The sequence below is a fragment of the Spinacia oleracea genome, chromosome 6, assembly GCF_020520425.1.
Source record: "Spinacia oleracea cultivar Varoflay chromosome 6, BTI_SOV_V1, whole genome shotgun sequence".
Lineage (NCBI taxonomy): Eukaryota > Viridiplantae > Streptophyta > Magnoliopsida > Caryophyllales > Amaranthaceae > Spinacia > Spinacia oleracea.
Window position 1 is genome coordinate 119,324,759 of NC_079492.1, and position 16,532 is coordinate 119,341,290.

The 16,532-nt window shown below is 31.9% G+C and overlaps 2 protein-coding genes and 1 long non-coding RNA gene across 6 annotated transcripts; 2 read left to right on the top strand and 1 right to left on the bottom strand.

Annotated features, from left to right (window-relative positions):
• Window positions 1-3,293: 3,293 nt before the first annotated feature.
• LOC110804130 (uncharacterized) lies at window positions 3,294-7,866 on the top strand. 4 transcript variants are annotated; one of them, XM_056833690.1, is made up of 11 exons: window positions 3,294-3,624; window positions 4,219-4,347; window positions 4,432-4,493; window positions 4,749-4,960; window positions 5,056-5,173; window positions 5,725-5,793; window positions 5,893-6,016; window positions 6,117-6,565; window positions 6,679-6,860; window positions 6,989-7,075; window positions 7,270-7,866. In XM_056833690.1, the coding sequence occupies exons 2-11, from the start codon at window positions 4,305-4,307 to the stop codon at window positions 7,376-7,378; spliced, it is 1,455 nt and encodes a 484-aa protein (XP_056689668.1). In that variant the 5' UTR covers window positions 3,294-3,624; window positions 4,219-4,304; the 3' UTR covers window positions 7,379-7,866. The 4 variants fall into 4 exon arrangements, with proteins under 4 accessions (XP_056689668.1, XP_056689669.1, XP_056689670.1 ...); XM_056833691.1 differs by lacking the exon at window positions 4,219-4,347 and having other exon boundaries at window positions 7,270-7,865; XM_056833692.1 differs by lacking the exon at window positions 4,219-4,347 and having other exon boundaries at window positions 3,295-3,624; window positions 4,777-5,173; window positions 7,270-7,865.
• Window positions 7,867-8,326: 460 nt separating this feature from the next.
• Window positions 8,327-10,524, bottom strand: LOC110804128 (uncharacterized). Its single transcript, XM_022009696.2, has 3 exons — window positions 10,367-10,524; window positions 9,414-9,482; window positions 8,327-8,664 (listed from the first exon to the last, which is right to left on the bottom strand). The coding sequence occupies exons 1-3, from the start codon at window positions 10,418-10,420 to the stop codon at window positions 8,590-8,592; spliced, it is 198 nt and encodes a 65-aa protein (XP_021865388.1). The 5' UTR covers window positions 10,421-10,524; the 3' UTR covers window positions 8,327-8,589.
• Window positions 10,525-10,671: 147 nt separating this feature from the next.
• Window positions 10,672-14,911, top strand: LOC130462563 (uncharacterized). Its single transcript, XR_008923085.1, has 2 exons — window positions 10,672-11,576; window positions 14,520-14,911. It is a non-coding gene; the product is annotated as an uncharacterized lncRNA (long non-coding RNA).
• The last annotated feature ends 1,621 nt before the right edge of the window (window positions 14,912-16,532 follow it).

Sequence of the window (16,532 nt, forward strand, 5' to 3'; positions counted from 1 at the left end):
TTTGTCCTATTACGAATTACATATTTTATATGCAAAATATGCTAATTTGATCAAAATATTGACTAAATATATTTTATATTATTGATATACCGATTTGACAAAAATATTTCAATATAACTTTGAGCAAGTTATTATGTGGTATTTATTATTGTCATATTTAGTAAGACAATATTTTGTTTCCATACATAAACCATGTATAAAAACTGATAAAAACTAAATAAAAAAAAATAGATATATTTTAGGAAATAGGTTTTTGGCGGGAGAAAATTACACCAGGAAGTGACATATGTCATTCCTGGTGTCTGTTTTAGTATAAACTAGTTTAGGGCCCGTGCAACGCACGGCTACTATTAAAACAATTTATTATACTCCGTATGAAGTATTAAAAGTAACTAAAAGACTTGTGATATTAGGAAAACATGTAAGTAAAAAGGATATATGAAAAAGTATAAATTCAAAGTTGTGTAAAAAAAATATTCAAATGAACTAAATTTGCATATTACTATACAAAGTTAAAAATTATAGTCGTTTACTTTGTATGTAAAACGATCTTACAACGTTAACCAAACCCGAATGACTCAAGACTAATTTTCGAAAAGACCCGAGCATAACCGAGTTAGTCAAATACAACATATTTTGAATTGAGCAAAATCTCGATAAATAAACTTATATATTAGTCTACTTACCATGTATTATTATTTTAATTAACATTCTTACTTACCATGCATTATATTATTAATAGTAGACTAACATTAGAAGTTCATTTATCAATATTTTTTATATTTCTTATCAGATTAAAAAGTTATAATAATACATAAATAAAATTATATCATAAAGGAAAAATAATATTGGTTTAGATTTCCTCTAATAATATATTATGCAGTACACATCTATGGTAATTAAAATATATTTTTATCTTAGTTTCCTAAAAAAACGCAATATAATTTATTTATTTTAAAGTAAAAAGATAAAAAAACATTTTGGCGGGAAAAAATTGCACCAGGAAATGACACGTGCTATTCATGGTGTCTCTTTTAGTATATAGTAATAGAAGTAATAGATATCAGTATGCATATAAGGACCTTCTCTTGTACCAATAACCGGTGCACCTTACCTATGCCACACATCACACATTCCCAGGCCCGGCCCAAAGTAGGACACGGAACAGGGCCTCGGATGGTAAAGGGCCCCCATTTCGCAAATTTTTGGCTATACCCGGGCGCAAATTTTTGGCTATACCCGGGTATAGCCAAAGCTGGCTGTACCCCTATCCAAAACGATGTCGTTTTGTGTTGTTTAAAATGAACATTAATATACTGGTACAAAAATGAACATTTACTATTCCGGAAATGAACATTTATTTATTTATTTGGAATGAACATTTACTGTTTTGAAAATGAACATTTATTTATTTATTTGGAAATAAACTACAAAAATGAACATTTACTATTTCGGAAATGAACATTTATTTATTTATTTGGAATGAACATTTACTATTTTGGAAATGAACATCTATTTATTTATTTGGAAATAAACAATATAGGCGCTTGTAAAAACATAAAAAGACCAATGAAGTGAACAATTTCATTATGAACATTAACCATATATTTATTGTGAACAAACAAATAAACAAGAAAAAACAAATAATTCAACAAAAAAGAACAAACAATATAAAAAAGAACATAAAATTTCAGAAAAAAGAACAACCAATACAACAATTATGAACACTTTTATGATGAATTTTAAAGCCAACATGAAAGAACAAACAATACAACAAGAAAGAACAAATACTGGTACAAAAATGAACATTTACTATTTCGGAAATGAACATTTATTTATTTATTTGGAATGAACATTTACTATTTTGGAAATGAACATTTATTTATTTATTTGGAAATAAACTACAAAAATGAACATTTACTATTTCTGAAATGAACATTTACTATTTCGGAAATGAACATTTATTTGGAATGAACATTTACTATTTTGGAAATGAACATTTATTTGGAAATAAACAATATAGGCGCTTGTAAAAACATAAAAGACCAATGAAGTGAACAATTTCATTATGAACATTAACCATATATTTATTGTGAACAAACAAATAAACAAAAAAGAACAAATAATTCAACAAAAAAGAACAAACAATATAAAAAAGAACATAAAATTCCAGAAAAAAGAACAAACAATACAACAATTATGAACAATTTTATGATGAATTTTAAAGCCAACATGAAAGAACAAACAATACAACAATAACTTTGATGAATGAATTTAAAAAACAACAAGAAAGAACAAACAGTACAACAAGAAAGAACAAGCAATGCAAAAAGAAAGAATAAAAAGATTAATGAAGAGTTTAATTATGAACATTAACCATATGATTATTATAAACAAACAAATAAACAAGAAAGAACAAACAATATAAAAAAAAACATAAAATTCCAGAAGAAAGAACAAAAAATACAACAATTATGAAAATTTGATGATGAATTTAAAAAACAACAAGAAAGAACAAACAGTACAACAAGAAAGAACAAACAGTACAATAAGAATGAACAAACGGTACAATAAAAAAGAACAAACTGTCGACAAGAATGAACAAACAATATGAGCGCGTCGTTTTAGGGGGTACAGCCAGAGATGGCTGTACCCGGGTACAGCAGTTAACGATTGCCCCCATTTGGTGAAAGGTACTGAAAATTAAAAGGAAAAAATAAATAAATCAAAACTACTGCAAAGTCGTCGGCCCTATATGCCTACAATGCTTTCCTTTTGTTTCCCTTTTTTTTGTTCTTCCCAAGGCAAAGATGTCAGAAAATGCCAATCCTAGTCTATATTTTTTCATTGTTTTAATATTCTTTTTGACTTTTCATCATCACAAACACGGTAGTTTTTTTAGTTTTCTTTTTTCCTTTTAATTTTCAGTACCCTTTCACCAATTTTTTTACAACAGTTATTCCTCTAATTTTGTACAGGGGCCTGTTTTAAATTTTAGCACAGGGCCTCCTATTTCTTTGGGCCGGGCCTGCACATTCCTAATCGGCTAACATCGTGAATCGTGGTATGCTTGGACGACCGGGCCAAAACCATGTGAGACCCATTTAACCCACCAGCCATGCTAGTCACTTGTTCAGGGTACGCCATGTAACGACCAGCCCAACTCTTGTACCAATAACGGCCTCTTGCATCCGAAACTCCGATGAGTCCAAACCCCCCTTTTTCTTGATGGAAAAGAGTCCGAACCACTTGTGTAATTGTGTTGTGTCAAATAATCAAATTGTCAATGACTTCCTATTCGTACAAACCCCCCGCCCCCCCGTAGACAACTTCCAACTCCCCCCAACATTTCCCTCCAAATCCAACAGCTTCCAGCGTCTCCTCCCGTCTCGTTATGCACTCTCAGTTTTCATAATTATCATCTCAAATTTCATTTCCTCTCTCCTCTTTTGTCTAGAATTTATTCTTTCTGTTAGACTGTCACAGTCTCACCTTCTTCCTCAATATAGGAATTCATTACTTATAAACTTTCATAGTCATCATCAGTGCAGTCCAATTCCAAGATTTGCTTATTCAAATCCGGCATGTTTCCGGAATTAATTCAGCCACTACTTTGAATTTCAGGTAACATCTTTGGTTTCTTTATTAATTTCGGATTTAATCAGCATTAAGTTTTGGTGATTACAAATTATATTTGATACTCTGTATTGTAAATTTGTGACCTATAAATTAAAATATAACGGTCACATTATTAATACTCCGTACCATTTTATAAATTTTAAGATTTCAACATTTTTCAGCATTTTAATTTGGCGAATTTCTGGAATTAATTTAGCACTACTTTGAAGTTGATGTAAATATTTCTATTTTGTTTATCGATTGCTTGAAATTCAACATTAGTTCAACTTCTTGATTCATAGTAGTGAATTGAAAATTATGTTCGTTGCTAGATCAATTGACCCCGTATTTTTGGTTGAATTAGGGTTTGAAATCCTCATTAGTGCCTCAATTTTGTTCTGAATGTTGTTATTACTATGTAAAAGATAATGTAAAATCAATGTTCTTAATGTCTTTCGCTACTTCGAGTTTTGGGTAGAGCTTTATGGTTTAGTTATTGATTCCCGTATAATCGGCTGTAACATTAAGTTGTTGTATTCATTTTTTTTTTTTTAATATACTAACTTTGAATTCTGATGCACATGACATATTAATCTGCAGTTAATTTTGGTTGAATTAGGGCTCATATATTAGATATTTCGATACTCCTTACAATTTATCTTCCCCGGAAATTAAAGAAGGGTTTAATGCTTGTGAGTTGTGAGACTTGGGCGTTAGTGTTTTGTTTTGGTAAGTCAATGTTTTATCATCTTGTATATGTATACATTGCTGGTTGATCTATGGGTAACGTGTTGCTTTTTGTTTCCTTTTCAGGATTATTAGCTGATTTTGTATTGAATCTTGGAAGTTCACTAACTATGCCGAGTTTTGATAAGGTAAGCTTGAGTTGGTGCTCTATCAATTTCAACTGGTTAAGGATTTCGATACTGAATGTATTGGGTGTTTGAAATATTGTTGGTGTTAAATTTCTAAAACAAGTGAAGTAGTTCTTTGTGAAGGAGAATCTTTTAAAATGTTAGGAATCTTTGCCAAGATGGAGGATAATGTAGTGAATGTAATGAGTAAGATCAAACGATAAAAAAATCGCTTACGTGATTAAACTCAGTCTTGATTTAATTGTGTTCTGTCATGTTGATGGGAATCTGGGTTATCATGAAGACAAAGTAGAGGAAGCAGAAGACAAAGTAGAGGAAGCAGAAAAAGAATCTGTATCAGAAGAGGCAGTGAAACTTCTTCAGTATAGGGAAAAATTAAAAGAAAAATACAGGTCCAAGTTGAGGCAGGAGAATGGAACCCAACTCAGTATCTCACAGGATGAAATGAAGAAACCAGCATTGAAAAAGTATGACTAATGTTCTGGTTTTTTCTACACCAAGAACAGGAAGGGGTAGCGGAGGAGGATATGTTGCTGACCTTACTGTTACGTGTATTGTGCAGTTTTGGAAATTTTTTTGGTCCGTCTGTGCCTTCGTTTTCTGACAGAGGTCTGAAGGAGAGCAAGTCATTGTTCGAGATTCCAAGTTTCGCTCAGAAAGCATCTAATTTGGGAACTGATGTATGTGAGCTTTTGGTTAAAGCGCACCGGCTTTCTGGTTTTCACTTGAGAAGCATTTGTGCTCTACCATAAGTTTGATTGTAGGCTTTCTTTGCATTATCTGTTATAGGGACACAGGGGATGCTGTTGGGTTTTTGCTTAAGTTAATTACCACAGATATGCTTAGATGATTGATTGTTGTACAATAACTTCTTGCTAATTAAGTTAAGCTTAAGCCAACCTCTGTGGCTGCTTCGTGTTATGGGAAGACTTGTTTGTGCTCTCTTTCTAAAGATGAGACAGCAGCCAGAAACTTTTAAGATGTGCAATAAGTTAGCCATTTTGTAGTTTATTTTTTTGTTTATATATGAGTTACATATAGAGAGAGCAAGACACTTCTTGAACCTTGATGAAGACTTCTATATTGTTGGTATGTACTCCGTCTTTTAATTTGACCCATCACTTTATTTAATGGACTTGTTTGATAGGGTAACTTCGGAAGGCTTGTTTTTTTTCTTCTTCTTCTTCTTGTTTTATGTCCTAATATCTTTGATGTTCACTTATTTTTTCAGTCAAAAAAGGTTGGCATGTCATGTCTTGGGCCTAAAACTGGAACTATCAGTCAACCTCCTCTGTATCAGGTTTGATTTTGGTGCTTGAATACTTGAGGTATCAATTTTATTTGTATCATCCTAAAGAGTAAAGATGAAGTATATCTTAGTTGATTGAGATGCATGCAGGTTAAGCCAAAAGCACAGATATTTAAAAGCATGAGAGGTTGTTCATTTCTGTCATCCGATGAAGCAGAGGTTCCAAAACCCATGAATAATCCTGAACAGCAAAACATCTTAGTTCTGAAGCCAGGTAACTTTACCCTAATGAAATGTATTTACATCATTGCATGTATGCACTTCTAGTTCTTATTATTGAAACTTAATACAGGTTTTTTTTACTGTTGTTGAAGATGGAAGATCTGTCCACGTGCCATCAAAGAGCAATGAGCCATCAGCTGAACCTGCCATAAAAATATCTAATGCGAATAAAAGGAAGAAGCCTTTGAAAAGTCTTCAAGTATGTAATACACACACTGCACCCCCTCGTAAGTCGATCTCCTGTACTGCCGCTGGTCTTGTGAGTTCTGATTCAAGAAGGCTGTTAGATGTAGCTACACGGAGCCAACCCATTAAGCAGACAAGCAGTATTGGTGTCAGTAAACCTGTTCGACATACTATATCCAAAGGCGCCTTGCCTCCATCAAAGCCATTGTCTTCAAGTGACGAAAAAGTGCCAGGTAGTTCTATGGAGCAACAGACTTCTGGTGTAAGTAACAATTTAGAGCGTGAAAGGCTTATTCCACGTAGAAATGAGAGAAGTGTATTGAAGAAGGAAAATGCTGGGGTTTGTAAACTTCAGGTTCTGACTTTGACCTTCTCAGTGCTATATTTATTTTATAATTATGCTTATTTGTCCTGCATGATTCTAAATTATGAGATCTCTTCTCACTATACTTTTCTGATTTTTACCAGAACAAGCTCTCCAAACAAAGTTCTGGTCGGGATAATCTAGACAGCAGCCTGATTAAGAAACAAATAGTACATCAGTGTTCTGGCGGCATTAACAAAGACCAGTCTAAGAAAGAACCAAGGGATGCACAACCACTTTCTGATGATGATGACTGTGATTTAAGTTCTGTACTTAAGAAACTTAGGTAAAGCTTCCCCCCTGTTTTACTTTTTGAACTCTTGAACATTTAGTGAAAAAGCAAACATTTGTGATAGTTGTTCAGATGTGAGTATGACTAGTTTTATGTTCATTCATACTATGATTGTCTTGTAGGCGTGGACCTCCATCACAATATGAAGATGGTGATGATGACGTGTGCGTGGCAGCATTTAAAGAGATACAGAAGGAGGAATTGAGGAGGTCAGATCACCTTTGAAATCTTATACTATTACATGTTTCGATCATCTGGTTCTATGATTTTGTCATTGTTACTTAGAAACCAAAATAAGGTTTTGTCAATTTGCCTTTTTTTCCCCTTCTTTCCTTCATTTGCTTCAAATATAATATGTTGGATTTCTTGTCAAAGTTATAAATGTGGTTCTGTTTTGATGCAGTGCCAAAATTGGAAAACAAGAGGATAAGCAGGAACTTGCCAAGATTATGGAAGAAGAGAGACGGGAGAGGCCAAAGAAGAAAGCCAAGTTGTGTCAAATGAGCAGATGATGGAATTACTTGTACAATCTTTCTATTCCTCCAACACAGCCAAATTTCTTGATTCTTACAGAAGTTTAGGGGACATTTAGTTATTTATGAAAGGTCAAAGGTGGGGAGCTCTGGACAGATTAACAAAAGTATTGTAGCAAGGGAATTATTAGGATGACAAGTTTGTAGATATATGAATATGATACGGCCTACTTATAACTTGTATGAATAATGAGATAAGGTTTCCTTTTGGCAGTAGACAGTGTCACACAGTCACAGTAGTACTAGTCTAGCTTGGTAATGCCAACTGTTAACTAGCGCGACACTAAGCGAATGCCGGTGCAAACTACTAGTTTTGGACAGTTTCTCACCTTGCAAATTTCATAATGGGCATAACCACATAAACCTTCCGAGAAGGGCTAAGTAATAGTTAAGGGTTATGTGTGATATAAAGACTGTAAGATCCGCATTCATACATATGTGATATGTCGTTTACGTAATAGTTTGTACATGCTATTTGTGGCTACACCTATTCATTTTCTTTTACTTTTATATTTCAAGATATTAGACGTTCGGAAACATTCATAACAAAGGTCTCAGTTGTGGAATAAGATCCAACCTTTCAGATAACCCAAGGCAGTGTCAAGCTCTAATTATTTGCCATATTTTATGGAAGTAGTCATTGTCGGCTATTATGGGTAATCAATTTCCACTTGGCAAGTTTTTACTTGCATATTTATCATGAAAAATATTATCGGAAAGAAACTGAAGAGAAAGAAGATAAGAGTCAATTTTTTACAATAACTGAAAATAATAATAAAACTTTAAATGAAGTTTTCCTCTTACATTCGAATTTGTTGTTTGCAAACTTTACAAATGAATTGCTTAATTTGGTTATATAATATGATTTTAATTGATGATTTTGATAAATTGGGTTTAATTCAATAATAAAATCAACTGCGACAAACATTTGGATTGAAAATACGATTACCGTAAAGACTAATATTGTCTTTATCAATTATAAGATGTTTGAACGACAAAACAATTACGAAGTACTACTTTAGATGAGGCTTCAATTTTAACAAATTATTAAAAAGGATGTTAATTAATCAAACATCAATTTCCTATTTCTAAGTCATTAATCAAACATCAATTTCCTATTTCTAAGTCATAATATCATCTATTGTCATGAGATCAAACAGGGCAAAGGCTTCAAAAGCCACGTGCACACTTCATTTGTTCATCCCAGTGGCTTCCTTAACTGAATCCATAGTGTCTTGTGCCTTAACTTGCATTTGTGCACCAGCCTACATAAATGTCAAATACAATAATAACCAACATATTCAATAATTGAACTAATTATCATAAACTATGTGTTTATATATTTAAAAAAACAATAATATTTATTGTTTCAATTTTTTGAGGCAAATAATGGTGACCTACATACAGTTAATTGTACTCCCTCCGTATTTATTTAAGAGATACACTTGGCCAGACACGGAGATTAAGAAGAATAATTGAATGAAATAAAGTAATAAACAAATGGGGTTGGGTAGATATTTTAATAAGTAAAAAAAGTGGAGACCATGTCACTTTAGGGGGTGGGGGTGGGGTGTAGTTATGAAATTATTTGTTTAATAAGGTGGTGGGACATAGGATATATTAGATAGATTATTTATTAGATTGTGGGGTTGATAAATTACCTTAAATGGCAAGTGTATCTCTTAAATAAATACGACCGGAAAAGGCAAGTGTATCCCTTAAATAAATACAGAGGGAGTAAAAGTTAATTTTAATCTTTTAGAAGAAGAAATGTTAGATTTTTTTTTTTTGGGTGTACCACCGGTTCACCCTTAGGGTTAATCCGGATTTGGGGCGAGTTCTGAGTGGATAGATTTCAGACCCCTTCCAATTTTTGTTGCAGAGATCGAACACGGAGTCCTCCCTACCAAGTTCAGCCTCAATCATCATTAAACTAACAGACAATTACACTATCGTCTTCATCACATAAGATCAAATTAATCTAATATTGGAAGCAAATGGAGATATAGTTTACCTCTTGAATGGATTCCTTAGTTGATTGGGCAGCAGAGGTAGCTTTGTCTGCCATGTTGCTAGCCTTCTCCTGTGAAAACAGTCAACTAGAATTAGCATATAAATGCAAATAAGATTGTTTTAAAGGGGGTTTCAACTTAAAAGACATTCCTTTTTATTTTATTTTATCAAACGACATTTTTTTGATAGAATTTATCGAGACATAAATTTTATTGAAAGTTATTTCTTTTTTCTCTTCGATAAAATTACAGAAAAGTTTTTTCTAAACATATTTGAAGAATTTTATTATTGGCTAGCTTTTAAGGTGAATGCTAGTATTTTGCCCCGAACGATGCCCGGGATTATGATGTGAATAGTAATTAATTATTATATTCTTTAATGAAATCATTTTTGAATTATTTTTACAAGATAATAATTCAATATTATATTAATATTTATTTTGCAAAGATAACATGTAAAGCGTTATAGTTTAAGGGTGCGTTCTATTCACCTGATTTTCACTTATTTTTTCTGGACTTATCTGAACTTATTAAAAGTTATCAAAACTTATTTTAGTTATAAGTTGTACTTGGTCAACCCTTACTTTTCATGAACTTATCTTATCTGAACTTATGTGAACTATTTTTCCTGAAATAAGTGGAAATAAGGTGAACAGAACTGGGCCTTATAAATGGTTAGTGCTCTAGTGTTGGAACTAAAGGTCGTGAGTTCGAATCTTATGCAAACCATGTTTCTCATTTTTTAAATGAAAGTGGATTAATGGTATGGATTTATGGATTGAGGAAGAGCGTCACGTAGCATGCAAACGTTTGTAGAAACGCCTTTTAATGTATAGTATAGATTGCATACTTCATACATTTATTCACATGAGTATGAGCATAGGAAAAGAATCAAAGATGCATAAATCAATATTATTAGAAAAATATGAAAAACGAAAAGCTATAAGATTTTCACCTCAGTTTGGCCCTTGGCCTGACCAACATGATAATTAACGTTTTGTGAGTCCATTTTTTTTATATAAATTGACTTGTGAAGGGAAATAATTTTTTGCTTTGATTTATTGTCTTGTGAAAAATGGAAGTGACAATGATTTGCTTCTAAGAGCTATAGATGTGAATTTATAGCTATGTCTGAAAACAAAATGAGTGGATGATGATTTGATGTTGTGATTTTGTGGAAGCTCTTGAAAAATGGGCGCTAAAGCTACGGGTGGTTGATCTATTATCCCTTTTGATAGGAAACCTCTAAAAAGAAAATCAACATTTAGACCATAATGGGAATATGGGATGCAAGATTAATAGTTTAATCTATAATGGGATGAAATAAGTTTACTATAATCCTTGTTTAATGGTTGGATTAGGATCAAAGATGAAATTTGGAAGGTGAATCAAATATTTTTAATGTGGAGGTTTCAATTCAAGGGGGTATGCTTTAATTTGTCAATGTTTCCTCAAATCTATAATATATATATATATATATATATATATATATATATATATATATATATATAGAAAGGCTCCCGTAAGAACACTTTACTCGGTAAAAACACTTCTTACGATAAGAACACTTTCTAATAATGACATTTTTGTAATTTTAAGAAACAAATACCCCTATTTTCTTATAGTCACGCTAATTTTTTTGATCATTTCAGATTTTTTTCTCTCTCTACAATTCCTCTCTCTCCCCAAATCTAACCACCAACAGCCGGCGACTGCCGGTCGACGGTCGCCGGTCACCGCTCGCCGATCTCCTGCCGTCGCTCGTACCTCGCGGTTGTGGCGGCGGTTGTTCTCTCTCTTCCCTTTTCGAACACCACCAACATCCGGCCACCGCTCGTAGCCATCACCAACATCCGGCTCGCTGCCGCTCTCCGCCACTCTCTGATCTCCACTTGTCGCCGATCTCTGATCTCCGATCGCCGCCGTTCGCTGCTCGCTGCAATTCTAATCGCCGCCGCCAATTCGATTTATCAATCGATTTTCCGGAAATTCTCGACCAATTCGAAATCGATTTCTCAATCGATTGTTCGACCAAAAATCGAACAAATTCGCTGGTAAGCAAGTGAGGTAGGCAGCGAAGGAATCGAATCCTAGCTCCAGCGGTGGCGGCAGCGGTGTTGCTGGTGGCCGCGAAATCGAACCAGAAATCCAAGCAATTTCAATCGGTAATTTCAATCCAGCAATACTCATTTCTCGATTTCTCAATTCAGAAATTATAATCGTTTTCAATCGATTTCTCAATTCAGAAATTATAATCGTTTTTAATCGATTTTTCAAGTCAATAATTAAAATCGATTTCAATCATCTTGGAAATTAAAATCTATTTCAATTCAGAAGTTATGATTGATGTCTCTCAGTTTCTGCTTATACCGTATCATCTTGAAATGTTTGGGATCAGAGATGAAAACAGAGAAGTATATTTATAATATGTGCGTACTGGTTTTCATGAATGATGGCATAAACTGTATAAACCTTGCAGATATATGTGCACGGCGTGTTTTGGGAGACTGATCTTTATTCATAATATCTTGATGCGCGTTGGTGCTCATAGTAGTTGAATATTGAGTTTCTATTATCTTATAGTGTAACTGCCTGGACAACTAATGACGCAAAAACTGAAAATGTTAAACTGTTAGAAAACACTAACCTTTTCCAAACTACCCTTGCACTTGTTGTGAGCTTGAACGACCTCATACATGTATCTCGTGATATAATAACCTAATCGTTACATGTATCTCATGGCATAATAACCTTGAATAAATTTAGAACATGTTAGAATAAATTTAGAACATGCTTCAAAGGATTTAGAACATGCTTAAATAAATTTAGAACATGCTTGAATAAATTTAGAACATGCTTGAATAAATTTAGAACATGCTTGAATAAATTTAGAACATGGTTGAATAAATTTAGAACAAACATGGTTGAATAAATTTAGAACATAGTTGAATAAATTTAGAACGTGGTTGAACAAATTTTGAACATGGTTGAACAAATTTAGAACATCGTTGAATAAATTTAGAACATGCTTGAATAACTGTAGAACGTGGTTGAACAAATTTAGAACATGGTTGAACAAATTTAGAACATCGTTGAATAAATTTAGAACAAGACCTTGAAAATTTAGAACATGCATGGTTGAATGATTTTTAAAAAAGCTTGAATTAATTTAGAACGAGAGTTTAAAAATTTAGAACATGGTAGAATAAAATTAAAACATGGTTGAATAAATTTAGAACATCGTTGAATAAATTTAGAACATGAGCTTGAAAATTTAGAACATGGGTGAATAAATTTAGAACATGGTGGAACAAATTTAGAACATGGTTGAACAAATTTAGATCATGGTTGAATAAATTTTGAACATGCTTGAATGGATTTAGAAAATATTTGAATGGATATAGAAAATGCTCGAATGGATTTAGAACATGCTTGAATAAATTTATAACATGTTTAATAATTTTAGAACAAGAGTTTGAAAATTTAGAACAATGGTTGAACGATTTTAGAACATGCTTAAATTAATTTAGAACATGAGCTTAAAAATTTAGAACATGAGCTTAAAAATTTAGAACATGGTTGAATAAATTTAGAACATGCTTGAATAAATTTATAACATGTTTAATATTTTTAGAACATGCTTGAATTAATTTAGAACATGAGCTTAAAAATTTAGAACATGGTTGAATAAAATTAAAAAATGCTTGAATAAATTTAGAACATGGTTGAACAAATTTAGAACTTCGTTGAATAAATTTAGAACATGGGCTTGAAAATTTAGAACATGGTTGAACAAATTTAGAACATGGTTGAATAAATTTAGAACATGTTTAAACAAATGTAGAACATGAGCTTAAAAATTTAGAACATGGTTGAATAAAATTAAAACATGCTTGAATAAATTTAGAACATGGTTGAACAAATTTAGGACATCGTTGAATAAATTTAGAACATGGTTGAATAAATTTAGAACATGAGCTTGAAAATTTAGAACATTGTTGAATAAATTTAGAACATGGTTGAACAAATTTAGAACATGGTTGAACAAATTTAGAACATGGAGAGTGTAAAAGTGTTCTTACCGTAAGAAGTATTCTTACATAAGGAGGTGTTCTTACCGGATCCCTCCCCCAATATTTTAGGGTTACAGATACCGGTATAAAGTCATACTAGTTTGTGCCAAATTTAATACACGAGATATTTATTATCATTTCAGCTACCCTTGATTGTAAATCTAATATTTTTTGTGATGTTACTTGTTATAAAAGTGTTTACGCACGTGATGTGTGATTGAGATTTTACGTGAACACTTATAATTCTAATAAAATCATGTGCACGGTCTTACAAATTCATATCAAAATATTATGTTTTATAGTGTTTATACACGACATGCTTACTTGATACAACGTATTTCATATGAACAACGTTAATGCTAATATAATCATATGGTTAATTAATTAAGTGCATGATAATTAATCTTTCATGTAAACAAGTGCGTAAAAAATAAAACTATAACTACATTTCTTACCTACATATAAGGAAAATAAAACATTACTACTCCCTCCGTTTCTTTTTGTTTGTTACGTATTCCTTTTAGGGTGTTTCATAATGTTTGTTACATGGGAGAATCTTTCCTTTTATAAACTTATTATACAATCATTTTTTATGCCAACTTTTGATTTTAATTGGTCCATTTTTTCAACTTATTAAATTTCTTTACAATTTCCCAAGTATGTTAAGTTAACAATCTTTGTAAAAGTAATTTGGTAGTTATGCCTAAAAGAACGCCGCTCCTCTCTCCCTCTCCTTTTTCTCTCTTCTCTCTCATCTTTTAGGGTTTTAATTTTCTTGGCCGTTTAGGCCGGAAGTAGTCTAATTTCTTCGGAAATTAGACTATTTCCGATCCTTCTTCTTGCTTTTCATTGTTTTCTTTTCATGTTTTTTCTTGTTTTTGGTTTCTTTTCTGTTGATTGGTTCCCAATTTATTATTGGGTTGTTCCCAATTTATTTGGGTTTTTCCTGGAGTCTTCTAGGTTCTTGATTCTCATTCATGGATGAGAATTTTTTTAGGGTTTCAATAATTGGGAAGGAGATTTGGATTCATACAGGTTTAGGGTTTATCATCAACTCGTCGATCAGAACAATTCGTGCGCAGATTGCGAAGGGCTCTACTTGGAAAGATGTGAAATCATCGAAAATCACTGCTCGCGTCAAGCTAGAAGCGGTGGAGTACGAGATGTGCTTTAGGATGCAGAATAGTAATTGTTTTGATTGTAACAGTTATGTATTTTCTTTGAATCTGTGGTATGCAGATACTTTTTATCATTGTAGATGCCGTATGGCTTATTATTAATGGATATTGTTCTTCCCCGTCAAAAAAAAAACAATCTTTGTGCTTTTCCATTATTGGTTCATTTTGATAAATAAAACAATCTTATTGGTTGTTGTAATGATTAGTGGATTGAGTTTTACTTGGGTTTTTTTTTAATAAAAAAGAAAAAGAATCTTTATTATATGTTAATAAATGTGCAAAAGTCCAAACGTAACAAACAAAAAGAAACGGAGGGAGTACATTCCAACCCTCCCAGTAGAGATGTAGTAACAAACATTTAAGGTCTTAATTATTACTCTTCCCGTCCATAAAGTTCGCCACCTTTTTATACTGAACGATGTTCAATACACTCTTCTAATTATTTGGTACCTTTAGTTGTGTACTAATTAGTAAAATTACAAAAAAGCTAAACTAATCTTTTAAAACACAATTTTCTACTTGTCACGTGTCCACTCTTTAATATATTTTTTTTCTCTTTAATTGATTCATCTTGAAACCCTAATTTATTTTGAAAAATAAATAAATTATAATTGTATGGCTCTCCATATGTTTTCATTAATTTTATTTACGTTCATAACATCATATCACTACAAGAATTTGTATCTTTAATGACAACCTAACTATGACAGGTCAAAAATCCCGTCGCAAAAGCCTTTTGCGACGGGGCTAACAACCAAACAATGACGGGAATAACCGTCGCAAATGTATTTTACGACAGGTTTATGATGGATTTAGGACGGTATTTTCTATTAACGACGGCCCCCTTTTATGACGGGTTCGCGACAGGAAATCCCGTCGTTAATCAACGATTATTGGCCTTTCGCGACGGGATTTCCCGTCGTTAATAGTACAGTTTCTTGTAGTGTATATATTTCATCATTTGTAAGGCTCCGTTCTAATGGACTTATTTTGACTAAAATTATGTTATCTAAACTTATCTGAACTTATCTGAACTTAACTGAACTTATCTGAACTTATTTTATCTGAAAAAAACTTATTTTGGCTGAAAAAAACTTATATGTGTTTGAAAATGTCTGAAAAAAAACTTATTTTTGCTGAACTTATATTATCTGAACTTATTTTATCTGAAAAAAACTTATTTTGGCTGAAATAAACTTATATATGTGTGAAAATGTCTGAAAAAAACTTATTTTTGCTGAACTAATATTATCTGAACTTAACTAACTTAACTGAACTTAACTGAACTTAACTGAACTTATCTGAACTTATCTGAACTTAACTGAACTTATCTGAACTTATTTTGTCTGAAATAAGAAAAAATAAGTCGAACATGCCTAAAATGAATGGTTCAGTTTATCATCCCTTCAACTTCTATATCAAAGTGAATTATATAAATTTGATTAAAATATTTACCCGTGCATAACACGTGCTAAAAACTGTAATAGTTAATATTCAATTCAAGAAATTATCCAATGATATTCCTTTAACACAATACTCAGAAAGAGTTCTTTTAATATCTGTAATACCCCGAAATTTTAAACTCGATTTATTTAAATTAAAAATATTTATTAACTTGATTTCGTTTTAAATAAATTACGAATAATCGAATTTCGTTATTTTAATCGTTTTTACGATTTATTTTAAACGATAAATTTATAAACTGAAATTATTTATTTTCCGTTAACGATTATTTTTAAGAAATTATTTTAAATAAACATTTCTATTTTTAGCAATTTTTGAAAATTACAAACAATTTCTGAATTTTTGCCAACTATTGTGAAATTATTAAAAAAAAAAAAAGGAAATTCATTTTGCTTTATTTCCTTGC

What these genes read in the sequence shown, in the direction of transcription:
- LOC110804130 (XM_056833690.1), top strand. Translation starts at nt 4,305, where the DNA reads ATGCTTGTGAGTTGTGAGACTTGGGCGTTAGTGTTTTGTTTTG. An exon ending in CATCTAATTTGGGAACTGAT is followed by an intron (nt 5,174 to 5,724) that starts GTATGTGAGCTT and finishes TTATTTTTTCAG; the next exon opens with TCAAAAAAGGTTGGCATGTC. An exon ending in CAGAAGGAGGAATTGAGGAG is followed by an intron (nt 7,076 to 7,269) that starts GTCAGATCACCT and finishes GTTTTGATGCAG; the next exon opens with TGCCAAAATTGGAAAACAAG.
- LOC110804128 (XM_022009696.2), bottom strand. Translation starts at nt 10,420, where the DNA reads ATGGACTCACAAAACGTTAATTATCATGTTGGTCAGGCCAAGGGCCAA. An exon ending in AGGCCAAGGGCCAAACTGAG is followed by an intron (nt 9,483 to 10,366) that starts GTGAAAATCTTA and finishes CTGTTTTCACAG; the next exon opens with GAGAAGGCTAGCAACATGGC. An exon ending in CTAAGGAATCCATTCAAGAG is followed by an intron (nt 8,665 to 9,413) that starts GTAAACTATATC and finishes ACATTTATGTAG; the next exon opens with GCTGGTGCACAAATGCAAGT.